This window comes from Macaca nemestrina, chromosome 11 (assembly GCF_043159975.1).
Source record: "Macaca nemestrina isolate mMacNem1 chromosome 11, mMacNem.hap1, whole genome shotgun sequence".
Lineage (NCBI taxonomy): Eukaryota > Metazoa > Chordata > Mammalia > Primates > Cercopithecidae > Macaca > Macaca nemestrina.
Genome location: NC_092135.1, coordinates 98499595 through 98527060, shown reverse-complemented (window position 1 = coordinate 98527060; position 27466 = coordinate 98499595). Strand labels below are relative to the sequence as shown.

The 27466-nt window shown below is 42.2% G+C and overlaps 1 protein-coding gene and 2 long non-coding RNA genes across 3 annotated transcripts in view; 2 read left to right on the top strand and 1 right to left on the bottom strand.

Annotated features, from left to right (window-relative positions):
• Positions 1-248: 248 nt before the first annotated feature.
• On the bottom strand, positions 249-10495 carry LOC105468121 (uncharacterized). Its single transcript, XM_071073154.1, has 3 exons — positions 9232-10495; positions 2708-2793; positions 249-1599 (listed from the first exon to the last, which is right to left on the bottom strand). Exon 1 carries the CDS (start codon positions 10493-10495, stop codon positions 9833-9835), a length of 663 nt encoding a protein of 220 aa, XP_070929255.1. The 3' UTR covers positions 249-1599; positions 2708-2793; positions 9232-9832.
• A 90-nt stretch (positions 10496-10585) lies between these two features.
• On the top strand, positions 10586-12629 carry LOC139357185 (uncharacterized). Its single transcript, XR_011609971.1, has 3 exons — positions 10586-10723; positions 11007-11080; positions 12396-12629. It is a non-coding gene; the product is annotated as an uncharacterized lncRNA (long non-coding RNA).
• A 4602-nt stretch (positions 12630-17231) lies between these two features.
• LOC105468123 (uncharacterized) overlaps positions 17232-27466 on the top strand; it is a 60567-nt gene continuing 50332 nt past the window's right edge. Inside the window, exon 1 of the long non-coding RNA XR_011609972.1 lies at positions 17232-17428. This is a non-coding gene — a long non-coding RNA (uncharacterized lncRNA). The remainder of the gene's footprint in view (positions 17429-27466) is intronic.

Genomic DNA, 27466 nt, shown 5'->3' with positions numbered 1-27466 from the left:
ATATTTGAAGCATTGTTTGCCAGCAGAAGTCAAAGTCGTCAATATTACTTTCAATAACATTGCTGCAGTGATTTGCTGTCTCCCTAATTCCTCTATCTATTGCTCCACTGTCCTGAATTCAGGGGGCCCCTCAGCCTCCAGCATCACATTCTCAGCTACTTATTTCAGTGGGTCAAACCCACTCATTCTTTTCACAAACTTCATAATGGCTAAATCGCATTCTTGATAGTTTTTGATTAAACAAAATGTAATCCAAAAAATGTTTTATTGCTTGAGGAACTTTACTTCAGTGATCTCGTCTGTGGTTTTGGTGCCATTTTGTAGAATGGGGAAGTCCCCCTCACCAAGACAGACATGACCTTTTCAGGATCTAGTATTAGCAAAGGGGTCTCTGTATTTGGTTGTGTTCGCCATGACCGTGACTCTGATGGCCAGGCTGAAAGCCTCCCTGATAGACTTCTCTTTTCCTTTCTAGACCCACAGACTCGTTTTCCACACTGCAATTGGGATGATCCATTAAAAATATAAATTGGAATATGTCGCTTGTGTGCCTAAATCCCTTCCATGACTTAGCCTGTGTTTGGGAAAAAATGAAGATGCTAACATTGCCCACACAATCCTTGGGGGTCCAGCTCTTCCCTTATATCCCATAGTGTCCCCACCACCCCAGCTCTCCATCTCACTGAGGATGCTCCAAGTATAGGCCTCTCCCAGTCTCTGGACCACACCCCACAGTTCCCATCCCCAAGCCTCAGCATGCTGTTCCAGGTATTGTCTACTGCAGCTCTTCTCCTGGTGAATACCCCCTGATCCTTCAGGGCATGGCATTACTGTTGCTCTCTCAAAGAAGTTGTCTCTGACTCCTAAATCCAAAAGTCCTCTGACATTATCCTTACTGACCCCTTCTTTTTCTTCTACACACTTATCAAATCTTGCAATGACATTTGTGTGATTACTTGTATAATGTCAGTCTTTCCTATTGGATCGTAAACTCCATGAGGGCAGGGTCCGTCCAAGTCTGGGTCACTGTTTCTTCAATGTCAAGCACCAGACTGATTTCACTATGACTTTATAAAGAACACGAGGATTTTTTAAAAAGAATAACTAAAGCCATACTGTAATGGAGCCTTTATAACTAAAGATTTTGGAGTGTTTTGCCCTCAATTTCTTGTTCTTCCTCATTAAAGAACTAATACGTTTTAAACCTCAGCATTGTGGCTGAGAGAACAGTCTGCATTCTTCCTGGACTCCCTCTTCTGGGTGGTCCACATTGTTCAGAGTCCCTGTTGAGCCCCATACTTTATTTCAGGGCTCTTAATGCTCATCGCAGACAGGTCTGTGCTGCAGTTTATGCACTTGCTGAAGAAAAAGTCTCCATGTAGGAAATCCCCATCAACTAATTTCTATGAAAGTCTTGGCTTCTCTCCAATTTGCTTTGCAAATTTTTGAACAGCTGCTTTACTTTCTGATGCAAATGACTGAGAGATGCTGCAGCTCTTTCCAACTTGAGCACCTCTATCTGTGTTCTCTCGGGTAGCTGCATTCTCTCTGTGGGGCCAGCACTGTCTGTGACTGGGCATTGGTGAGGACGCCTCCATTCTGGAATAACAAGAAGAAGAGTTACATTGAGTGCTTACTTTGTACCAGGCACTCTTCTAAACCATGGGTTCATTTACTCTCCAAAAACAAAACAAAACAAAACAAAAACTAACAAGGCAGGTACTATTACAACCCCCACTTAGAGGTCAAAAAACAAAACAAAACAAAACCGACGCATGGGGAGTATAAGAAACTTGCCCAAGATCATACTCTAGCCATAGAGTCAGGATTCAAACTCAGGCAGCCTGGCTCTAGTGACCTAGCTGCTAAGTACTATGTGCCAGGACCACTCTGGAGACTTGTGAATGCCATGACATTTCTGGGCAGCTTAATTAATTAAACGCCCCATTGAAAAAAAGGGCTAATGAGTGGCTCAGGATATGCATCTCCTCCCCTACTCTCCTGGCAAGTGTGGTATTGCAGGTAGATGGTGGGTTTATGGAATTTTCTTCTGGTTCAGAAGTAACTGCTACCTTGGCTATTTACTCTTTCTCAGGTGGGAGTAGCTGCTTTCTGCTCAGCAACAAGGGAACTGGCATACATGTATGGGCTGTAAATAAGTGAGATGTTTGGAAGTTGACTCTTTGTATTTATCATATGACATAGCAGTGTTCATAATAGGAAGTCAGAAATGAATGTTGAATGAAGAAAATAGTATGAGTGGAACAGTTCCTGGGCTCCTGGCACATTTCAATGTTAAAATCCATTCCTCCTATTTAATAGAAAATAGCAAAATAATTAAATTCACCCAATAAATGAAAAGGAAAAAGATGTTATTAGGTCTAACACTTGGGCCATTAGAGTAGAATCAAGAGTAGATCTAGAAAGACATTTCTTGGCCCTCGCAACCAAGGAGCTGCTGGTTTTCCCTGAGGATTCTCTTTCATTTCTTTCAATATCCTTGTGTCCCTCCCTCCCCACATCTTTCTGGACTCCTAACACTGCCTCATATCATGTGTCCTACTCAACAATCCGACCCTGCTGTCGAGCCCATACTGACCAACCCAGTCCTTTGCTCTGTCCAGCCCCTTGGGTCCTTTCACTTCTTCTCATTCATGCCTTGTTTTCACTATTTTCTTAACTCTTTAATGCTCTGTCTCATGCTTACATTTTTTCCCACTTTGTTCCAGGTTTCTCAAATTTTCTCCTTGTTTTCCCCTTTAAACAATCATTTGTGATCACAGTGGAATCCAACTGGAAAATAATGACAAAAAGACAAAAACATGTAAGCATAGGTAAGTTTTAAAATAAAATTCTAAACACTTAGGCTCAAAGAAGGAATAAAAACAGAAAATATAGATTATAGAAAAATAACGATGACAAGATTGCACATCAAAATCTATGAAATACAACTAAAGCCATATACATGGGAAAATTTTATAGCTTTAGATGTTTTTATTAAATTAGAATGATTGAAAAGAACTAAACTTTCAATTTAAAAAGGTAGAAAAAGGCCCAGCAAGGTGGCTCATGCCTGTAATCCCAGCACTTTGGGAGGCAGAGGTGAGAAAACTGCTTGAGGCCAGGAGTTCGAGACTAGCCTGGGCGATATAGTGAGACCCCCCCCCATTGCTACAAAAAAGGTAGAAAAAGAAAACTCAATCAAGAGAAATGAGGAATAGGTATATAAGAAAGATAAAAGTAGAAAAATATTTAGAAAATGGGAAAAGAATAGAATTGATAAATATGACTAACATTTTTTCTTGGAAAGTTTAATAATATCAATATCTAACAAATCTAAAATGAGAAAATTCAAATAAACAAAATTGGGAATAGGTACTAGGATATAACCATTATGTTTTACTTGATGCTTATACATTTGCATTGCTTATACTACCAAAAATTTGTAATAGGATGAAAGTACTTCAACGGAAAAAAATTGGAGATATAGATACCACGGAAAGCAATTTAGTCATTAAAAATAATGATTTCCATGCACAAGATGTGAAGGGCTCAGGATTACACACTCTTAGGGGGATTCCTAGGTGTTCTCTCCCTGGTCTTCCTGTGTTCAGGCCCCTCCTGTTGGCCCATCTTCGGTGGATTTTCTTACAGTCCTCTCTGATGGTGTCATTGGTCTCCTTGACAGCGGGAATAGTTCTTTCATTATTAGACCCAGCAAATCTGCTACTTGAATCTCTTAACCACTTGGCACTCGGTTTAATAATGTTTGTTTCTGTGTGGTGTATATATATGTGCATGTTCATGAACTACAAGACATAGTTTCTGCCCTCAAGAAATTGACAACTGCATACAATGATCCAATAAAAGTTACAAAGCAACATTAAATACACAGGGGCAAACTTTCAGGGCTGCTACGAGACTCAGGGAAGTGGAGGACATGAAAATGTTTTGTAAACTGGAAGCTGGCATGCAAATATTGGTTATTATTGTGTTGGTATTTTCATTGCTGTAGTTCCAATAAAAACTCCCGAAACTGTCTAGAATATAAATTGCTTCCCTAATTTCCTACTCCTGTTTAGCCTGCCACCTTTCACGTCATTCATTTGAACCCCACACAAGCTGCTCCTGAACTAAAAATGGTGAATGCAAACGGAGGAAAGCCTCAAAAGAAAAAGGCGAGAGGGAATGAGTGGGAATTCAAAAATGTATTAAGTCAAGTGGCCTTATGGTGATGCCATGTACAAAATCAGCTTGTTGAAAATCAGGGCCACTAAAAAGTTTGCATATATAAAAATTGGACAAAAGGAAGCCTGTTGTTCAACTTTTGAATATTTATGTTACAATATGCTGGACTGGGCCGGGCGCGGTGGCTCACCCCTGTAATCCCAGCACTTTGGGAGACTGAGACTGAGGTGGGCGGATCATGAAGTCAGGAGATCAAGACCATCCTGGCTAACATGGTGAAACCCCGCCTCACTAAAAAATACAAAAAATTAGCCGGGTGTGGTGTCGGGCACCTGTAGTCCCAGCTACTCGGGAGGCTGAGGCAGGAGAATGGCGTGAACCCGGCAGGCGGAGCTTGCAGTGAGCAGAGATCGTGCCACTGCACTCCAGCCTGGGCAACAGAGCGAAACTCCGTCTCAAAAAAAAAAAAAAAAAAAAAAGAATATGCTGGACTGAACAATTTTGAAAATAATTCGAATGCGAAAAGTATTGACCATTTATGCCTTTTGAACATAACCGGTAGGTATACTGACTGCAGACATTTGGCCATTCTCATCTTAACACAATATAGATGGTCTCCAGTTTATGATGGTTCGATTTTTTGACTTTATGATGATGCCTTCAGCTGTGTACAATAGCAATGAGTATCCATAAAACCATCCTGTTTTTCTCTTTGAGTATGGCAGTCAAAAAATTACAAAATATTCAATACTTTTTTATAAAAGATACTTTGTGTTAAATGGTTTTGCCCAGCTATAGGCTAATGCAAATGTTCTGAGCGTGTTTAAGGTAGGCTAGGCTAAGCAATGATGTTTGGTAGGTTACATATATTAAATGCATTTTCGACTTACGATATTTCCAATTTAAATAGGTTTATTGGGACATAAGCCCATGGTAAATTCAGGAGCATCTGTAGATCTATTTTGGGTAATCAAATACAACCAATCTGGCTGGGCGTGGTGGCTCACGCCTGTAATCCCAGCACTTTGGGAGGCCGAGGTGGGTGGATCACTTGAGGCCAGGAGTTCAAGACCAGCCTGCCTAATATGGTGAAACCCCATCTCTACTAAAAATATAAAAATTAGCCAAGCGTTATGGCACATGACTGTAGTCCCAGCTACTCGGGAGGCTGAGGCAGGGGAATAGTTTGAACTCAGGAGGTGGAGGTTGCAGTGAGCCGAGATGGTGCCACTGCACTCCAGCCTGGGTGACACAGCGAGACCCTGTCTCAAAAACAAACAATCTTCACTTTTGAGTATAAACATAGGGAAGAAAAAAAATCAATGAATAGAATTCGTCTAAACATTGCTTTGTTGGTGTTATGGTGGCAAATATTTCCATCGTTTTATGGAATTATTTCCACAATTTCCTTAAATTCTTCTTCTATAAATCATCTTAGGAGGTGACTTTACTTTATTCAACATTTCATGGAGTGAATAACAATTCCTTGATAGCTGAGAGCCTTAGAAAGTCCAGTGAATTGCCTACAGACCTGTGCATTAAAAAAAGTGAATATTCATTTCATAGTAACTGTGGATTATCACTTGTTATACCTCAGTATTTAATACAGACAAATGATGAAAACTCAGTAAGAATAATTTTTAGGCATAGCATCTTAAATAAAAAATTTCACAATTTCTTGAGTAAACAACCACAAAATCCTTTCTGTTCACTCATTGTTTCTCATAATAGAAACATTATGGTCTAGGCTTTCATTTTCTTGATAAAAATAGCATAGAAGTACTGCACACAATTGAGAAATGCTATATTGATTATACTGAATTAAACACTATATTTTTGTTGAAGCTCTAGAAACATAATTGCTTATGTATACTTGAAGGTATAAGATATTTTGTGAATATGAAATAACATTTAAGAATTGTCCCTAATTTTCTAAACATTTTAGTTACGAATGTTTGTACTAGTGACCGACTGTCTTTAAATCCATTAGAAAATCAACTTCTGTTCATGAACTTTGTACAGTAGGCAACAGGGATGGACCATGGCTTAGAGCATTTAGAGTCCATTAGTGGAATCTAAAAGGAAAATTCAGAAAAAGACAAGGAATATGGTTTAAAAACAAAAACATTTCAAATAACTCACTATAATTAATTAGCAGCAAAGTAGTTTTTTAAAAAATTTATTCATTCCTCCAAAATTATTTAACTTGTATAAGCTTTTCTCTCTTTCCAAACAGATGTTCATTATTTACTGGATAAATAAAAAAGAATTCCTAATTCTTTGAATATTGGAGACTAAATGTACACAATACTTACTTTAGCCAATAAACCAAGCAGAGTTTTTGTTTTTGCTTTTTTCAATATGGCAGAAAGCATAGGGAATCAACAGGTTCAAATCATGCAAAATACACTTAAAGTTTTTTTTATGTTTAATTTTCTATTTTAAATCCTTTGACATTGGTACTATTTTCTATAAGGTCCTATCCTAGCATACAATCAGTTCAAAAGCTAAAATTGTTGAGTTTGAGTGAGAAGTAAAGTTTTATCAAAATTGAAAGAAATACATTATGAAGGGTAGAGAAAGCACTCCAGGTTCATCACATTTATGCTTAATGATTATTTGAAAATTTGTACAGCCTGTTTAAAAAACGGTACGTAGAACAAAGGCATAGTTTTTATAAAATCTAGTGATTTTTCTTCCCATGTGAGCTTGTTTGAATGCTTAAAATTCAGTTTTATTTTTGTGGGTTTTTGTTGTCAAGAAAAGCTAAAATAAAGTAAAAATAGCATAATGTTATCTCAAATTTTAAAAAGCGGTCATTTTAGTTTCAAAAAATAAAAAAAGCATGTAATCTTTAAAAAATAAGCACCCACTGGAGAGATATGGAAACTGAAGTAGAGTTCAGTATATAATAACAGAAAAAAGTTAAACACACCAAATAAAATAGAATTTAAATTTAGACTATCAATTTTTTCCTTTAACAATTTTTCATGTAAATTAGAGGAAATTTAAAGATTGATAAGTGAAATACACTAATATTCAGTAGTGTCAAAATTTACCTAAGAAGTAAATTTGGATGTAATACACAGAATTTCCCAAATTATTTCAGTACTTGTCTGTTCATGATAAACCAAAGCACAAGATGATAAGTGGTACAATCTCGGCTCACTGCAGCCTCAACCTCCTGGGCTCAATCAATCCTCCCACCTCAGCCTCCAAAGTAGCTGGGACTACAGGCACATACCACCGCACCCGGCTAATTTTGTTCTTTTTTTTTTGTGGAGACAGGGTTTCACCATGTTGCCCAGGCTGCTCTCCAACTCTTGAGTGTTGGGATTCACTCAGGATGGTGGCGGAAATATTAAAGGAAAATATTAGGGAAAGTTATAGGGAATAGTTACAAATCTTTTGGAATGCCAAAAGGTTACATAGCTTGTAATAATTGAAGGCAGTGTTCTTACCTTACAGCATTAGGTCATAGGGTAAATACTAGGGACAACAGAGGCTTCCCCATTAAGTCTGTTTACCCGACCTCCATTAACTAACCTTTGAGTCAGATGGCCCTCTGGGGGGAGGTCCACCAGGGAAATTGCTCCCTAATAGTATTTACTTTAGACTGCCGTAACTGAGCTTTAATCTTTCCTAGAACTACTCTCTTAACCATGTTAATTATCCACAAGTGTGTCTACTTAAAGTTTCTGTTGTTAATTCTATACTAAATAAATGCCTGGAGTGCAAGCTGCTCAGGGCTGGCCCGCAGTGACAAACCTCTGATGGTGTGCAGGCAGTTGGACACTCAGCTGGACTGGCAAAGCAGAATATCTGTGTGTCAGTGTACGTTTTATTCAACTGTCGTTTGGGTCAGGGTCTGCAGGCAGACCCCTGCAGCTAATGCCCTCTTGTGAGGAGCAATACCTCGCTTGAGCTCAAGTGATCCGCCCTCCTTGGCCTCCCAAAGTGCTGGGATTACAGGCGTGAACCACTGTGTCACGCCACAAGATGTTTTTATAGCATAATTAGTTAAAAAGATTTTCTTGGCTTTAAATAATTTCTTTGTATATGCAAAAAGGCATAATAAAGAATAATCATTCACAGAGGACCATTCCTTTATTAGTCATTTTGGCTTAGTACAGGAGGGTCATTAAATTTAAAGCAGTGTAAAAGCTGTCGGAATCCAAATGGAGTCACTAATGTTAGGAAATCCCTGACAAATAGAGCCAAAGAGAGTCACTAATGTTAAGAAATCCCTGACAAATAGAGACAAAGAGGGCCACGAAAAGAGGGTCCTCATGCTTATATGACTAATAACAAAAACTATCACAAAAGACTTTACCAAAACCACAAGCTTGCACAAAGGCCATTGAAACCTTGCACAAAAACAAAAAATCAAACAAAAAAAAAACCCCAAAAAACTTCTACAAGGATATTTGCCCAACAACTGCCTGTCCAATCTTGGACTGGTGTCACCTGTTATTGATCTTTGTAGCCAAGTATACTTCAAAACAATTATATAATCCTTCTCACATTTTCCTTTAAGAACTCATCTTCCTTTACCTCCCTGAATATGCACATAGTTTACCACAGCGTGCATATTCCCATTGTAATGCTATATTTCCAAACCAATATCTTTTCTTTTAGAGAGCCTTTCTCTGTGACTTAGGTTGGCAGCCAGCATAACAAGTTTATAAAGTTTCAGCTTGAGAAATCCTCAGTTTTCTGCATTTTGTAAGTAACAATCATTGGCAGTCTTCTTTTCTAGTGATATACATGTAGAAAGTTATAGCAGCCATACAAAGATCAGAATTTTGCTGAGTTCAACACCGCTTGTCCTTAATAGGAAGGATTTCAAGAGGAAGGATTTGATCCAGTTTTCCAAGGTAATTTTCTGCTGCAATTGAAAGAGGGTTAGTGTAATCTGACTATTGCTTCTTCAAGGTGGTAAGCATATAAATCTGCCAAATAGCTCATTCAGTGTCTTGTGCTGGAAAAATAATTCTACCAATGTGTCAAATTGACTCCACCAGTCCATACCAGTGTACTCACCATCCTGGGTCGCCTTTCTGCACCTCAGGCTATTCATTCCAAGTTCTTCTTACCGATTTCCTCGCTCCAGCCCCACGCCTTGTTCTCTGCAGAGCGTAGCAAACCAATGCTCTGAAAAGGAGGACAGCCCTTCTGCAATAGTGAAATACTTTGTCCAGTACTCTCAGTGAGGCCAGACCACTGGTTATATAATCCTCAAACGAACACTGGCACGTATTTGTTCTTGCGCAGTTTCCAAGAAGGCAACACCCTATCTTTCCTACACTTGGAAAGCCAGGTGTCCACTTCAGTTAAACTCTTTTACCGGCATAGAGCAGGCACTGGATGAGGAAATTGCTTTCCTGAAAGCAGAGTATACATCCGTTTGTACTTGCGTTATGTTAAAACACAGATGAATTGGATAATGAGATTACTGTGACTTTTTTTTTTTTAAGTTTGACATGCGGGTGAAAGAAACATCAAGTTATTTGAAGCCATTTAGAGTACTTCTCCTTACAGTATGGATTACTCAAAACTTTCCATCTGTTTCCTACTCAGAGGCTTTTCAAGAAATTATGCATCACCTGGAATAAACAATCAGAACGGCCTACGCATATTCTTCTTAAATTCTCCTCTTTGCCTCGCCCTCTCGCTCCCCGTCACTCATGCCACCACTCATGCTTTGCGTCATCAAGACGTCTGCTGTGCTCTTTACAAGGATTTCCTGCAGGAGAAGTGGAGTTGCTGCTGCTGGGCCTTGCTTCGTAGCCCTGGTCCCCTGCGTCCCCGGGGACTGAGAAGTGGCGGCGCTGGGGGAGGGGGGCCGAGGAGGGGGGTCAATGTGGCGGCCGCGCCCAACCGCCGCGGCCCCCGGGGCGCACGTTGGCGCAACAGGGCCTCCACGTGCCGGGCTGCGCAGACCTGCCCAGGAGCCCCGCCCGGCCCGGCGGTCTCTCCCGGGCTCTGTCTGGTGGGGGCGGCGTGGCGGGCGGCCCGGCTCTCTGACTTGATCTGAAAACGCGAAGCATTTGCGTCCCGCGTGGAAGCGGGGGGTGTCCGTTGAGCCGAGCCTAACGTCCAGGGCAAACCGTAATCCTGCGTGGGTCTCGAGGCGCTTCGCGTCCAACGCTTTTGCAGCCTCGGATTTCTTGGCGGGATGTGGACGCTGGGAACGGGGAGAACCTGGGTCAAAATGGCCAGGAGCTTTGGACCGGTTCAGGGTCAGCTGCGGTTCAACAGGTTCCTGAGCGGTGGCCTCCCAGGCAGGCGGTTTGAGTCTGCGCATTTTTTCCTAAATATCACCAAGATGTCCATTATTCCTTTCTTGTGCCGTTCGTTCCCTTCCTCCCGTTAAAGAAAGGCCTCCGCCTCCCATCCCGGACATACTGCCTGCGCTCCCTCCGTTTGAGGACCAGCCTGGGCGACGTGCACAGTGACCCGCCCATCTGCATGTTTAGGACGGTGCCATCCATGCCACTGCCCAGCGGCAGACAAGAGTCCATGATTCTTGCGGGTGTGGTAACCAGAAGGGGAGGGCCGGGAGCCAGGGGAGGGGATTCCAGTCTCTACCCAGACCCTAAGAACTTCTAGATTCGGGAGACACATTAACAGAGGCTTCCTGGAATTCGGGGTGACTTCTTCCATGTCAGAGTTAGGATGGTGCGGGTTTCAGGCCAGTGGAGGAGAGTTTGTTTTCAGTAGGTGTGTACAGGGAGGCAGAGGTGGGGCATAAAGTGGGGGAATTTTTAGGGTCTTTAAAATCTGGCTGTCTAAGGGTAACCCACTTCCCCTTGCAGGGGTTTGGCTCTGTCTGAAGGTGTGCGCATGTTCGGAGTGTGCAAGGAGCCTCAGGACCCCATCCTGTTTCAAGGTGTTTAGTGCTTCCTGACTCCTACTCCTCTCTCTGAGATCTGCCTTCTCGGTTGATGTTCCCCGTGGAGGCCACCCTGGCCCAGTCCTTCCTCTTCTGTTTTTTTCGCCTCCTTTTTGCATTTTTCTCCTCACCTTCTGCATTTGCTTTTCTTCGTTCTTTGCAGTTTCACCCTCCAGTGAGTTTGATCCAATCTCATGACTCTAATTACTAATTTGCATTCATGACTCATAAATCTGTCTGCACCAGACCTCTTGCCAACCTGCACTAACTGCCTGTTGGATACATCCCTTGGCTGGCTGCCAGGCTACAATCTAAACTCCAGGTCACCATATTCCCTTTGAACCAGCTCCTCCTCGTGTGGTGCCTGCTTCTGTTAAGGGCACCCCTATCCTCCCACTCTCCTGAGCACAACCTTAGACTGATCTTTGATCCCTTCCCTGGCCACCCCATCCAGCTGGGGGTGGGGGGGAATCCTGTCCCTTGAATCTTTCTGTTACTACCAGTATGTCCTCCCTCAAGCCTTTGTCACCTCTTGATTATTAAAGTAGCTTCCCAACTATTCTCTGTCATGCTGATTCATGTTACACAGTCTTCAAGATCAATCTTTCTGATTATATTGTTTCCTTGATCAAATTACAACTAAACACCTGTGCAGTTGATGGGGTAAAACCTGTCTTTAACTTATGTAAAGTTAAACTGATGTTTCACTTATGTAAAGAAGGCTTTCACTTATGTTTGAGACTGTCTGATACGCTTTGGCTCTGTCCCCACACAAATCTCATCTTGTAGTTCCCATAATCCCCACCTGTCCTGGGAGGGACCCAGTGGGAGGTAATAGAATCATGGGAGCGGTTACCCTCATGCTGTTTTTTTGATAGTGAGGTCTCACGAGACCTGTTGGTTTTATAAGGGGCTTCCCCTGCCCACTGCATCCACCCCTGCCATCCTGCTTCACTTCACACTTCTTGCTGTGTGAAGAAGGACATGTTTGCTTCCTGTAGGCCATGATTGTAAGTTTCCTGAGGCTTCCCCAGTCATGCTGAACTGTGAGGCAATTAAACCTCTTTATAAATTACCCAGTCTTGGATATGTCTTTATTAGCAGCATAAGAACAGACTAATACACCATCTATAATCTGATCCAGGCTGGTTTTCTAATTGTATCTCCAGATTTTCCCCTTCACAGCCTACCCTCCAGCCAAATCAAATTGTCTATATTCTGAGACATACCTGATTCCTTCCTGACCCCCAAACCTTTGCTTCTGTGTTTTCCTCCACCTGGAGTTTCTTTTTCTTTATGTCCACTTGTCTAGATCCTACCCATCAGCTGGATGTCATCTCCTCATCACCATCCATGGGAGTGAGTGCATTTGGGCTGTGCCTGGTACAATACTTCCTACTTGCATTGCTTTCATTATAAGGCCATACATAATTAAACTAAGTTATAAGCTCTGTGAGGTAGGATCCCTAATTTATTTTTACCATTCCTTAAGTGCTTGGCCACAACTTTTTAGATGTTCTATTAAAATGTGTTGAATAAACGTATAAATGATTATGCATCTCAGTCTGCTCTCTGTTACCTCTTTTGTCTTTGTTATTGAAAAGGAGTGAGTCTAAGAGTTTCAACCACAAAAAAGCTACCATCATACAATTAACAATTTGTTGCCATATATCTTATGTACCTTAGTACAGAACTGCACTAAATCTTTTCAAATGCATTAAAAATGTGTTAATATTTAATCACATGAGGCCGGCACAGGTCTTGTGGCTAAGGGAAGTTACAGCTGACATTAAGTTGGAATAATGGAGTACTGTTTGTAATATCCTTGCCAGACCCCATCGGAAGTCTTTCTTCGCTCATTTCTCCACGATGGTGTTGCAGGCTAAGAAAAACAGAAAACAAGCATGATGCTGGGAACACCAAGGACTGGCTGGGGAATAATAACAATAGTCATTATAATAATCATTGTTAACATTTAGCTGTTAGTATGTGCTGGCACTGTGGTAAACACTTACAGAGCTAAGCTCATTAAATACAAAGACACGACTAGGTAGATCTTTTTGCTTTTTTACAGTTGTGGAAGCTGAGGTACAGGTAGGTGAAAATCTTGCCTAAGGTCATACGTACAACTATTAAGAGGCAGAGCTGGGATTTGAAGCCCGCATCTCATTTCAAAGCCACCACATCACTCCAGCCTTTTCAACTGATCAGGATTTTCTGAGTGCAGAAGCTCGGTGACAGATGCAGAAAAAATATAACATGATGCCTTCTTTAGAGAAACTTGCCACCCAGCTGGGGCAGAGTCAGGGAACCCTTTGGATGAATAAATAGCTTTCAGTTCTTTGTGCTGCCTCAGCATGCGGTCCCCAGCATTGGGTGGTTTGTGCAGTTATCACCTCTTTCAACAGCTGGCTCTCCACTAGACTTTGGACTCCTTGGGCAGGGACTTGAGCCATTTACTGCAGTTCTTCCTTTGCTGAGCACAATGCTTTGCACATAGAAGGTGCATAGAATGTACTTGTTGAACTGAACCAAAGTGACAAGCGGAGTTTTCCAGAAGCCAAATATAATAGCAGAGCAGAAGTGGGATTGTCTGTTGTGCTGGGGACATTGGGGGGCTCAGGAATGAGGGGTAACGGAGGAATGAATGAGGTTTAGAGCCTTTTCCTTTGCTGTTCTTCCCTTCTCTTCCTCTTTGTTTCCTTCCCTTCTCTTCCCTTCTTTCTCTTCTCTTCTTTCCTATCCACTCCCCTCTTTCTTTCTTGGTATTCACTTTTACATGCTGCACCTTGTGAAGGTGTTTTAATCAAATGATTGATTTCCTTTCCTGGTTCCCCACAGCCACTAAATCTCTTCCACCTGACGGTGCCTCTGCCTTTTCCCTCATGTCACAATGCAAAAGGGATTGTCCACAGCAGCGCTGTCCAACAGAACTACCATGCAAGCCACAGGTGGAAGTCAAGTATAAAACGTAAATTTTTCCAGTAGCTATGTAAAAATTGTAAAACGTAAAATTAATTTTAGTGATTTATACTTAACCCAGTATATCCAAAATATCATTTCAACATCTTATTGATATAAAATTATTACTGAGGTGTTTTTGAATTCTTTGGTACCATGTCTTCAAAATGCAGTGTGTGCTTTTCACTTGCAGCATATCTCAATCTGGACTAGGCTTATTTAGAGGGCTCCCGAGCCCCACATGGCTCCTGGCCATGACTTGGTCAGCACATGGCTGGAGCCACAGCAGGGCTTCCTAACCTCGTCCAGGTCATGCCACTCTTGGGAAGTGATGGTACGGTATAGCACACCTGGGGCAAATGGAGATGTCTGATTGGCTGAAGGTTGCTGTGCAGCTCAAAGAATCAGTAGTTGGACTACCGGCAACCTTTTCAGGGCCCAGATGGGAAGGACCATTTCTTAATCCTTTAAAATCCATATTCCCCTTTGATAAGCAGAAAAATCCTATAACTTTCTGTTTGAAAATTCAAAGTAATTTTATTTTCTAAATGAAAGCCTTATACTGGTTGGGATCGTGAAATGACTTTTAAATTGACATATGTCCCCTGCCCCCATATGCATTGAGAATTACTGAGGAGGGGAGCAGAGAATTCATAGTCAGGGTGGAGGGACCTCATACCAGGTCCATAAACCAATCCACACAGGTCATTCACATGTGCTCCTGTGTGATTGGGCTGTTTATTGGCAAAGTTGGGACCAGGCCCCTCTCCCTGCCAACTGCGCCCACAACTTCAGTTATGGCGAAGAACACAGAAGACCCTGGAAACATTCCTGACTCTCCTAGACCCTGGGGGTGTAGGAGAAAAATCAAAAGAGCATTTTTTTCACAGTTTTTAAAAAAAAATTTATTTTTTAAATTTTTTATTTCCATAAGTTATTGGGGAACAGGTGGTGTTTGGTTAAATGAGTAAGTTCTTTAAGTGGTGATTTGTAAGATTTTGTTGCACCCATCACCCAAGCAGTATACACTGCACTCAATTTGTAGTCTTTTATCCCTCACCCCCTTCCCACCCTTTCGCCCTAAGTCCCCAGAGTCCTTTGTGTCATTCTTATGCCTTTGCATCATCATAGCTTAGCTCTCACAAGTGAGAGTATATGATGTTTGGTTTTCCATTCCTGAGTTACCTCACTTAAAATGATAGTCTCTGATCTCATCCAGGTTGTTGCAAATGCCATTAATTCATTTCTTTTTATGGCTGAGTAGTATTCCATCATGTACATATATATATATATATATATACTATGGTTTCTTTTCTTTTTTTTTAGACAGAGTCTTGCTCTTGTCACCCAGGTTGAAGGCAGTGGTGTGATCTCAGCTCACTGCAACCTCTGTCTCCTGGGTTCAAGCAATTCCCCTGCCTCAGCATCCTGAGTAGCTGGGATTACAGCACCCGCCACCATGCCTGGCTAATTTTGGTACTTTTGGTAGAGACAGGGTCTTGCCATGTTGTTCAGTCTAGTCTTGAACTCCTGACCTCAGGTGATCTGCCCGCCTTGGCCTCCCAAAATGCTGGGATTACAGGCACGAGCTACCACGCCTCGCCATACCACAGTTTCTTTATCCACTCATTAATTGATGGGCATTTGGGTTGATTCCACGTTTTTGCAATTGTGAATTGTGCTGCTATAAACATGCATGTGCAAGTATCTTTTTCAAATAACTACTTCTTTTCCTCTGGGTAGATACCCAGTAGTGAAATTGCTGGATCAAATGTTAGTTCTACTTTTAGTTCTTTAAGGTATCTCCACATGCTGTTTTCCATAGTGGTTGTACTAGTTTACCTTCCCACCAGCAGTGCAGAAGTGTTCCCTTTTCACTGTACCCATGCCAAAATACACTGTTTTTTATTTTTATTTTTTGATTATGGCCATTCTTGCAGGAGAAAGGTGGCATTGCATTGTGGTTTTGATTTGCATTTTCCTGATCATTAGTGATATTGAGCATTTTTTTTCATGTGTTTGTTGGCCATTTGTATATCTTCTTTTGAGAACTGTCTATTCATGTCCTTAACGCACTTTTCAATGGGATTTTTTTTTTTTCTAATTTGTTTGAGTTCTTTGTAGATTCTGGACATTAGTCCTTTGTCAGATGTATAGATTGTGAAGATTTTCTTCCACTCTGCTGACTGTTCCCTTTGAGTGCAAAATCTCTTCAGTTTAATTAAGTCTCAGCTATTTATCTTTGTTTTTATTGCATTTTCTTTTGGGTTTTTGGTCATGAAATCCTTGCCTAAGCCAATGTCTTGAAGGGTTTTTTTTTTTAAATGTTATCTTCTAGAATTTTTATAGTTTCAGATCTTAGATTTAAGTCCTTGATCCATATTGAGTTGATTTTTGTATAAGGTGAGAGATGAGGATCCAGTTTCATTCTCCTACATGTGGCTAGCCAATTATCCCAGCACCATTTGTCGAATAGGGTGTCCTTTCCCCACTGTATGTTTTTGTTTGCTTTGTCGAAGATCAGTTGGCTATAAGTATTTGGGTTTATTTCTGGGTTCTTCATTTCATTCTGCTGATCTGCATGCCTATTTTTATGCCAGTACCACGCTGTTTTTGTAACTATAGCCTTATAGTATTGTTTGAAATCAGGTAAGGTGATGTCTTTGGATTTTTTTTTTCTTAGTGCTGCTTTGGCTATGTGGGCTCTTTTTTTGGTTCCATATGAATTTTAGGATTGTCTTTTTCTAGTTCTGTGAAGAATGATGGTGGAATTTTGATAGGAATTGCATTGAATTGGTAGATTGCTTTTGACAGTATAGTCATTTTCACAGTATTGATTCTACTCATCCATGAGCGTGGGATGTGTTTCCATTTGTTTGTGTCATCTATGATTTCTTTCAGCAGTGTTTTGTAATTTTCCTTGTAGAGGTCTTTCACTTCTTAGTTTAGGTATATTTTTAATTATTTTATTTCTTTGTAGCTATTGTAAAAGGGTTTGAGTTCTTGATTTGATTTTCAGCTTGGTCGCTATTGGTGTTTAGAGGAGCTACTGATTTGTGTACATTAATTTTGTATCCAGAAACTTTACCAAATTATTTTATCAGTTCTAGGAACTTTCTCGAGGAGTCCTTGGGGTTTTCTAGGTAAACAATCATATCATCAGCAAACAGTGACAGTTTGACTTCCTCTTTACCAGTTTGGACCCTTTATTTCTTTCTCTTGTCTGATTGTTCTGGCGAGGCCTTCCAGTACGACACTGAAGAGAAGTGGTGAGAGTGGGCATCCTTGTCTTGTTCCAGTTCTCAGAGGGAATGCTTTCAACTTTTCCGCATTCAGTATTATGTTTGCCATGGGTTTGTCAGAGATGGCTTCTATTACATTGAGGTATGTCCCTTATATGCTAATTTTGCTAAGAGTTTTAAACATAAATCGTTGCTGGATTTTGTCGACTCTTTTTCTGCATCTATTGAGATAATCATGTGATTTTTGTTTTTAATTCTGTTTATGCAGTGTATCACATTTATTGACTTGCTTATGTTAAACTGTCCCTGCATCTCTGATATGAAACCCACTTGATCATGGTGGATTGTGTTTTTGATATGTTTTTGGATTCAGTTAGCTAGTGTTTTACTAAGGATTTTAGCATCTATGTTTATCAGAGATATTGGTCTGTAGTTTTCATTTTTGGTCATGTCCTTTCCTAGTTTTGGTATTAGGGTGATTCGGGCTTCATAGAATGATTTAGGGAGGATTCTGTCTCTATCTTGTGAAATAGTATCAGTAGGATTGGTGCCAATTCTTCTTTGAATGTCTGGTAGAATTCGGCTGTGAATCTATCTGGTCCTGGAATTTTTTTGGTTGGTAATTTTTAAAATTACCATTTCAATCTTGCTGCTTGTTATTGATCCATTCGGCGTAGCTAATTCTTCCTGGTTTAAGCTAGGAGGGTTGTATCTTTCCATGAATTTATCCATCTCCTCTAAGTTTTCTAGTTTTTGCGCATAAAGTTATTCACAGTAGCCTTGAATGATCTTTTATGTTTCTGGGGTGTCAGTTTTAATATCTCCTGTTTTGTTTCTAATTGAGCTTATTTGAATTTTTTCTCTTCATTTCTTGGTTAATCTTGCTAATGGTCTATCAGTTTTATATATCTTTTCATTCAAAGAACAAGCTTTTTATTTCATTCATCTTTTGTATTTTTTTTTGTTTCAGTTTATTTACTTCTGCTCTGATCTTGGCTATTTCCTTTCTTCTGCTGGGTTTGGGTTTGGTTTGTTCTTGTTTCTCCAGTTCCTTGTGGTGTGACCTTAGATAGTCTGTGCTCTTTCAGACTTTTTGATGCAGGTGTTTAGGGTTATGAACTGTCCTCTTAGCAGAGCCTTTGCTGTATCCCAGAGGTTTTGATAGGGTTGTGTTACTATTGTCCTTCAGTTGGAAGAATTTTTAAATTTCCATTTGATTTCTTTTTTGACCCAATAATCTTTCAGGAGCAGGTTATTAATTTCCATGTATTTGCATGGTTTTGTAGATTCCTTTTGGAGTTGATTTCCAGTTTTGTTCCACTGTGGTCTGAGAGAGTGCTTGATATAATTTCAATTTTCTTAAATTTATTGAGGTTCATTTTGTGGCCTAACATATGGTCTATCTTGGAGAAAGTTCCATGTGCTGAAGAACAGAATATATAGTCTATGGTTATTGGGTAGAATGTTCTGTAAATATCTGTTAAATCCATTTGTTCCAAGGTATAGTTTAAATCCATTGTTTCTTTGTTGACTTTCTGTCTTGATGACCTGTCTAGTGCTGTCAGTGGAGTATTGAAGTCCCCCACTGTTACTGTGTTGCTGTCTATCTCATTTCTTAAGTCTATTAGTAATCGTTTTATAATTTGGGAGCTCCAGTGTTAGGTGAGTATATATTTATGATTGTGATATTTTCCTGTTGGACAAGGCCTTTTACCATTATATAATGGCCCTCTTTGTCTTTCTTTAACTGCTGTTGCTTTGAAGTTTGTTTTGTCTGATATAAGAATAGCTACCCCTGCTCACTTCTGGTGTCCATTTGCATGACATGTCTTTTCCACCCCTTTACCTTAAGTCTATGTGAGTCCTTATGTGTTAGGCGAGTTTCTTGAAGGCAGCAGATGGTCAGTGAATTCTGCGCTTCTGTATCTTTTAAGTAGAGCATTTAGGCCATTTACATTCAATGTTATTATTAAGATGTGAGGTACCATTCCATTCATTGTGCTATTTGTTGCCTGTTATCTTATTTTTTTTTTAAATTGTATTTTGTTTTATAGGTCCTGTGAGATTTATGCTTTAAAGAGATTCTGTTTTGATGTGTTTCCAGGATTTGTTTCAAGATTTAGAGCTCCTTTTAGCAGTTCTTATAGTGCTGGCTTGGTAATGGTGAATTCTCTCAGCATTTGTTTGTCTGAAAAAGACTGTATCTTTCCTTCATTTATGATGTTTAGCTTCACTGGGTACAAATTTATTGGCTGATAATTGTTTTGTTTGAGGAGGCTGAAGATAAGTCCCCAATCTCTTCTAACTTGTAGGGTTTCTGCTGAGAAATCTGCTGTTAATCTGAGAGTTTTTCCTTTATAGCTTACCTGGTGCTTTTGCCTCACAGCTCTTAAGATTCTTTCCTTCATCTTAACTTTAGATAACCTGGTGACTATGTGCCTAGGTGATGATCTTTCTGTGATTAATTTCCCAGGTGCTCTTTGAGCTTCTTGTATTTGGATGTCTAGGTCTCTAGCAAGGCTGCCAAAGTTTTCCTTGATTATGCCCCCAAATATGCTTTCCAAACTTTCTAATCTTCTTCGGGAACACCGATTATTCTTAGGTTTGGTCGTATAACATAATCCCTGACTTCTTGGAGACTTTGCTCATATTTTCATATTCTTTTTTCTTTGTCTTTGCTGGATTGGGTTTGTAGCAGGATGAGCCGCAGACAAAACCCCACAGACACCGAGATAGTGAAGGAAGTGGCTTTAATCAGCTGGAAGCATCAGCAGACTAGCGTCTTAAAATCTGAGCTTGTCGAGTGCACAATTTCTGTCCCTTTTAAGGGCTCACAACGCTGAAAGTTTTGCATGAAAGGGTCGTGATTGATTGAACAATCTAGGGGGTTCTCTGACAGGGGCTGCAAGCACCTGTAATCAGAGTGGAACAGAACAGAACGAGAAGTTTCACAATGTCTTCCCATACAATGTCTGGAATCTATGGGTAACATTGGTTGCTAGGTCATGGGTTGAATTTTAACTATCGGGCTAAGGTCAGGCAGGCCCAGGCCTGGTTTTTGGGTCTGGTGCCTGGCGTCAGGCTGCCTGCCTTTGGTTTTGTTTCCTTGTTTCTTCTTAAAACAGGTACTGAGTATAAAACAACATACGACAATATGGAGGTCTCCTTCTCTCCTCTCTCAGGTTAAGTTGAAAACCTTGTCTTCGAGTTCTGTGGTTCTTTCTTCTGCTTGTTCAATTCTATTGCTGAGAATTTCCAGAGCATTTTGCATTTCTGTAAGTGCATCCATTGTTTCCTGAAGTTTTTACTGTTTTTAATTTATGCTATTTATTTCATTGAAAATTTCTCCTCTCATTTCTTGTATCATTTTTTTGACTTCCTTATATTGGGCTTCACCTTTCTCTGGTGCCTCCCTGATTAGCTTAGTAACTAACCATCTGAGTTCTTTTTTCAGGTAAATCAGGGATTTTTTCTTGGTTTGGATCCATTGCTGGTGAGCTAGTCTAATTTTTGGGGGGTGTTAAAGAACCTTGTTTTGTCATATTACCAGATTTGGTTTTCTGGTTCATTCTTATTTGTGTAGGCTCTGTCAGAGGGAAGGTCTAGGGCTGAAGGCTGTTGTTCAGATTCTTTTGTCCCATGGGATGTTTCCTTGATGTAGTACTCTCCTCCTTTTCCTAGGGATGTGGCTTCCTGAGAGCCAAGCTGTAGTGATTGTTATCTCTCTTCTGAATCTAGCCACCCAGCAAGACTACCAGGCTCCAGGCTGGTACTGAGGGTTGTCTGCACAGAGTCCTGTGATGTGAACCGTCTGTGAGTCTCTCAGCCATAGATACCAGCACCTGCTTTGGTGAAAGTGGCAGGGGGGTTAAATGGACTCTGTGAGGGCCCTTAGCTGTGGTTGTTTAATGCACTATTTTTGTGCTGGTTGGCCTCCTGCTGGGAGGTGACGCTTTCAAGAGAGCATAAGCTATGGTAGTATGGGGAGGAACAGGTGGTGGGGGGGGCCCTAGAACTCCTAAGAGTATATGCCCTTTGTCTTCTGCTACCAGGGTGGGTAGGGAAGGACCATCAGGTGGGGGCAGGGCTAGGCGTGTCTAAGCTTGGATACTCCTTGGGTGGGTCTTGCTGTAGGTACTGTGAGGGATGGAGGTATGGTTCCCAGGTCAATGGAGTTTTGTTCCCAGGAGGATTATGGCTACCTCTACCGTGTTGTGCAGGCTGTTAGGGAAGTAGGGGAAAGCCAGTAGTCACAGCCTCAACCAGCTCCCACGCAACCCGAAGGGCCAGTCTCACTCCCACTGTGCCCCATTAATGGCGCCGAGTCTGTTTCCTGGCACTGGGTGAGCAGGGCTGAGAACTTGCCCCAGGCTACCCGCCTCCCAGCTGTGAAAGCAACTAGGGCTTTCATGCCTCCACCACCTGTGGAGCCTGCACACCCTGTTCACACCCTCCCCCAAGCTCTGGCCAGGAGACTTCTGGATTGGTTCAAATTGTGACTAAGTTCAGCTGGAGGTTTTCTTCTCCTTTGGCCTTTCCCCAGTGCCTCTGGCAGCCCTCCTCAAGGACCCCTGTGAGGCAAGGCAGAAATGGCTTGCTAGGGGACCCAGCAAGCCCACAGGCCTTTTCCTGCTGCTTCCTCTACCCCTGTATTTCATTTGGCTCTCTAAATTGACTCAGCTCCAGGTAAAGTCAGAATCTTCTCCCATGATCTAGATCGTCAGGTTCCCCAGTGATGGTGTGTGTTTCGGGATGGACACTCCCCCTTTTCCACTTCCACAGTTTGGGCCCTCACAGTATTTGGGGTGTCTCCTGGGTCCCGCAGGAGCAATTTGCTTTCTTCAGAGGGTCTGTGGGTTCTCTCAGCTTTCCTGATTTATTCCTGCAGTCGTTCTGGAGTGAAAGTTACAATGTGAGCCTCCACCCACTGCTCTGTCCATCTGAGTGGGAGCTGCAATCTAGTGCTGCCTCCCATCCACCATGATCTTCAAGATTCCAAAACAGAATTTTTAATAAGCATACTCAAGGACACCCAGCCTGTGGGGAGTTGGGGAGGTAGTGGGCACGATGACCCCTTGCCTGAGCTGATTTAGAAAAGCATCTGAAGCTGTTCCCTCCCTTTCATCCCAGGAGCATCCGGCTGGTAGGCCTTGGAGAAAGCCAGAGTAGGACCTCTATCTTGTTCACTGTTGAATCCTTGGGCCTTGCCCAGCACCAGATTTATGCAGGGGCTCAGCAAATATTTGTTGACTAAATCCACCATTGGTAGAACAAACATGTTAGTCCTGGCTGACAGCTTCTCACCTCTTCCGAATCATGTCTACCTGGGGTCATTCTTTTTTGAAGATGATGGCCTTTTCAAATGTCCCTCATGACCAGTTCTAGGGCAGCTCTGAGCTCTGCTGCAGAGCTTGGTTTCTATCTGTGTAGGGAACTGCCTCATCCTGTCCTGGAAGAGGGTAGGCCCAGACAGCAATTCAGAAGCTGGCAAACTTGCCAAACAGTGAGAGATTGGCTGAGGCCTGGCATGCACATGGCCAAGGGGACTGTGTGGGTGGGGTGGTGAAGCCAGCTGGAGTTTCAGGTATTAACCACAGCACGAATTGGGCTTTGAAAGGATTAGTAGAGTTTAGAAACGTCTTTATTTTTGGCTGATGCTCCTAGTTGGGCCCGTGCCCAAGGGTTTACCCAAGGGTTTATCCTCTGTATTCGGAATTTAAAAAATAACAGGCTTTAAAAAGCTTTGCTCAAATTATAAACAGAGTGCTAAACTGAGTCAAAGCTTCTACAAGGTACACATGCCCCTTCCAGCCAATTCTGATGTATCCTCTTAGTAGGGCTGCCTGCCATCAGGGGTCTCTGGGTTAGATGTCCCTGGGGCAAAGTTCAAGCATCCCAGAACCTGGGCCCTGCACAGCTGTGTCAGGGGAATGCTCGTTCATCCCATCTCCTATGGAAGGCACTATCTCACCTACCATCTGCCACTGTTCCACTTGGGTGTGCAGTCTGACTCCTGCACAAGGGCTGGAGGCAGTGGGATGACATCCAGCCCACATTCTGCTCACCAGACCCTAACTATGAGGGGCACATCCACCTGCAGGAAGGGACCCTTTCTCTAATGTGTCCAGAGACATGGGCTACAGCAGCCTTGCGGTGGTGACTAAAACCTACATGACCCTGCCCTGCTGGAGTTTAGGTTCAACTAGGAGAGATACAATGAGGAAATACACAGACACACAGAGATGTGCTTAGAAGTGGGAGAGGGCAATCGAGGAAAAATATCAGGTGCTACCAGGGGAACAACTGTGGGCACCTACATAAGCTGAGGGGTCATAGCTGGCTTCCTGAAGATGTGACCTTTATGCTGGTATCCAAGCGTGAGAAGGTCCCAGTCAGGTGAGGATGTGGGGGAAATCCCGGGCAGACAGGCAGGGCATGATGGTTAACTTTGTGTGTCAACATGGCTGGGTTATGGTACCCAGTTGTTTGGTTCAACACTAGTCTAGATATTGCTGTAAAGGTATTTTGTAGATGTGACTAACATTGAAAATCACTTGACTTTAAGAAAAGATTACTCTTGGTAGTGTGGGTGAGCCTCATCCAATCAGTTGAAGGCCCAAGCCCAAACTGAGGTTTCCCAAAGAAGAAGGAATTATTCTGCTTCAAGGCTGCAACATAGGAGCCCTGCCTGAGTTTTCAGCCTGCTAGCCTGCCGTACAGATTTTGACTTGTCAGTCATCACAATTGCATAAGCCAATTCCTTCAAATAAATCTCTTTATGTGCATATATATGCAAATGTATATGTGTAATATATGCATATGTATTATAGATGCATGGATGATATGCATACAGACATATGAGTGCATATATCCTATTGGTTCTGTTTCTCTGGAGGACCCTGACTGAACCAAGGGGCATGTGGAAAGGCCTTAAAGTAAGGAATAGCTGGGCCCATGTAAGATGCTGAAGAAGGCCATGTGGCCTGAATGCAGTAATTGTGGCACAAGGAGCCTCAGGAAAGGTCAGCAGGGTCATGCAAGGCTTTGGAAGCCACGTTAAGAACTATATGTTTTATAGCCATGTTAAGAACTATGTTTTATCATCAGCTCAAGAGAAGCCATCAAAGGGTTTTTATTGTTGATTTATACAACTTTCTCCCGACTCATATGCTCTTATTAGCAGTAGCTAACTGCTGCCTTAACTCACATAAGACACCTAAGACATCCCTTAAGCAATACCTAATGCTGGCGATTAGCAGGCAGTTGGGGAATTTATTGGACCCAGGGAGGCTTCAGGTGACATCAGCAGGTGGCTTACTAGTCCATCTAGACTGCTCAGTTGGGTCCCACAGCAGTGACCAAGAGACAGCCCTGTCCTCACCAGAAGCCAGCTCTTCTCTGCCGCTGGAGCTACACAGGTTCACACCCTACTCCCCTGCAATTCCCTGCTCCCCCACTTCCTGGCAGGCTTGAGTGCTGGAGGCACGTGATAGACATCCTATGACTGTGATTGTCTTTCACCTGATTTCCAGATGGTACCACCTATATCTTTCCCACACTACTGAATCCTGTCAATAACCCTGGAGAATGAGGTCCTTGCACTCCAAACTGTCCTCCCAGAGTCAGGTGGCTACCTGTGGTAGGAGTGGGCTCAGGGAGAGGTCTGCAGGGCCCAACCTGTCGCTCTTGTCCTTATACCTCAGCTGCGTGCAGATGAGAGCACGCAGGTGCCAGCCCACTGGGCAGGGATTCAAGGCCTGGAGAAACGGCACTAAGGGCAGAGACATATGGTCAACCAGGCCTTTGCAAGGTGGCATTCATTATAGCTTGAGGTAAAGTCAGTTTCTTCACCCAGTCAATTCCTGACTGTATCAGAGCTCTAGATTGGATTGGCCCCTAGAAGACTCCTCAAACTCCCCAGAGACTGCTGTGGAAACCAGACCCACCGCATTAATGTACAGGGAGAAACCAGACTGCAGCCAGTGCTGTGCACTCTTCCTGCAGGCACATCTACAGGAAAGTCAAACTGTGACCAAAAGGCCCTTTGGTGGGCTTAAAATTGGGCAGAAATATACAAGTGATATTTTACGTTAGCCATAGAGAAGCTTGATGAACAGTGCTACCACCTTGGCCAAAATTGGAGTGTGTCTGTCATGTTTGAGGCTGAATGTTCATGTAACAGGTACTTGATGTAAATATTGAATGAATGAATAAGTGAATGAGTAAACACCTGTCTAGAGTGAGTCTGCTTATTAGTGATAACAAGAGCATAAGCGACATTAGCAGCTAACACGGTCAGTTGGTCACGTGCAGGTACATGGGTTGCATCCCTCAATCTTCACAATTCTATGAGGCAGGCACTGCCATTGTCCCCATTTTAGGTGAGGAAACTGGGACTCAGAGTGGTTAGGTACCTGCCCAAAGCCCCACAACTAGTAAGTGGTAGAACTGGGATCGGAACTCATTCAGTGACACTCCTGAACCTTAAGCCCTGCACTATTGTGACTGTGTGTCACTTTCTCCTGCAGGATGATTGTGTTTGCTGATACATCTGATTTTTCCTGGTATCCAGGTTACAGGATGGTTTCTCCAGTCTCATTTTCTGCCACTCTGCATTGAGCAATATTACAGGTGTTTACCTGTCCCTATTACTTAGCGCTTCCATATTATTAAATCTTTAGAAGGTTTTTCTCCTTTCCCCTGGATGGCATATACCAATGATACAATTCATGTTTTTGTTTTGAGTGCTGGGCTAGGGGAGAAGCACCGAAGGCAGGTAACGAGGCCCAGTCTATCTGCACGTAAGGATGAAGAGTTCAGAGGTGCTGAGAACTCCCAGAAAGAAGAACAAATGCTTCCCAGGATGAAGGGCAATGGCTGCATGACAAATGGACAATCCCAGCTCTCCAATGAGGTCTCAGACAGTGGTGTATGTCGTGCTGGGTCAAGAGGCTTCCTGTAACCTATATATGTCTTGGTTGAAAAATGAACACATTAAAAAAGCAAGCCATTGGCCAGGTGTGGTGGCTCATGCCTGTAATCCCAGCACTTTGGGAGGCTGAGGTCGGGGGGATCGCTTGAGTCTGGGAGTTCGAGACCAGCCTGGCCAACATGGTGAAAATCCGTCTCTATGAAAAATAAAAAAATTAACTGGGCTTGGTGGCACACCCCTGTGGTCCTAGCTACTCAGGAAGCTGAGGTGGGAGGATTGCTTGAACCTGGGAGGCGGAGATTGCAGTGAGTTGTAATTGTGCCAATGTACTCCAACCTGGGTGACAGAGTGAGAATCTGTTTCAAAAAAAAAGAAAAAGAAAAAAAAAGGCAGGCCATTAAGAGAGAAGGTGACACTCTCCCAAGTTACTATCAGCCAGATATATTATCCCAGGATTTCAAAAAGCCACAACGATTGGAAAGGAGAGTGTACTACAATGAATACCCTTATTTCTAGGATCTGGAGTAGGTGCCTAGCTGTAACCTTTGTAAACCCTCTGGAGGAGACAGAGTGCAAGCACTGTGGGTCACCTTCACAGGCCTAAGTAGTATCTGCAGTGGCCCAATCTTGTCACCTGTTTGTAGAATTTCATAGATATTATCTAGTTATTTTGATGCTATAAAAATATATTTTGGAAAAATATACCATGTTCTATTGATTTTTATTTTGATGAAATTTGTTTAAAAGAAGAAAAAACTGAAGCGACAGCACAAGCCCCCAATTTTTGAGTAGCCTGTCCTTTCATGAAACTATTTAAATGAAAAGGCTTATTTTGAACTCGCTCTGGAGTGAATTTAAGTTTGCAAGTTTTGTTAGGACTGAAAAGGAGGACATATATCACTCTATGTTGTTGGGGTGGAGGCTGGGGTAGAATTGGAGGAAGAAGTAATAACTGGGGTTACATTTGACCTGGATATAGGGAATGGGTACTTCAGAGCAGTATTTCTCCAACTTTTTTCAACCATATTCCCCTGTGAGATGTACATATTACATTTTTACCAGTCCACTCATGTGTATATGCAGACAGACAGATGCTTAAGAAATAAATACTTTCCCTTACTATGTGTAAAATATTTTGGTATTTTGTGTGTCATTATATCCTATTTGACTTAATTAAAAATGGTGTTTGTTGGCCGGGCACGGTGGCTCACGCCTGTAATCCCAGCACTTTGGGAAGCTGAGGAGGGT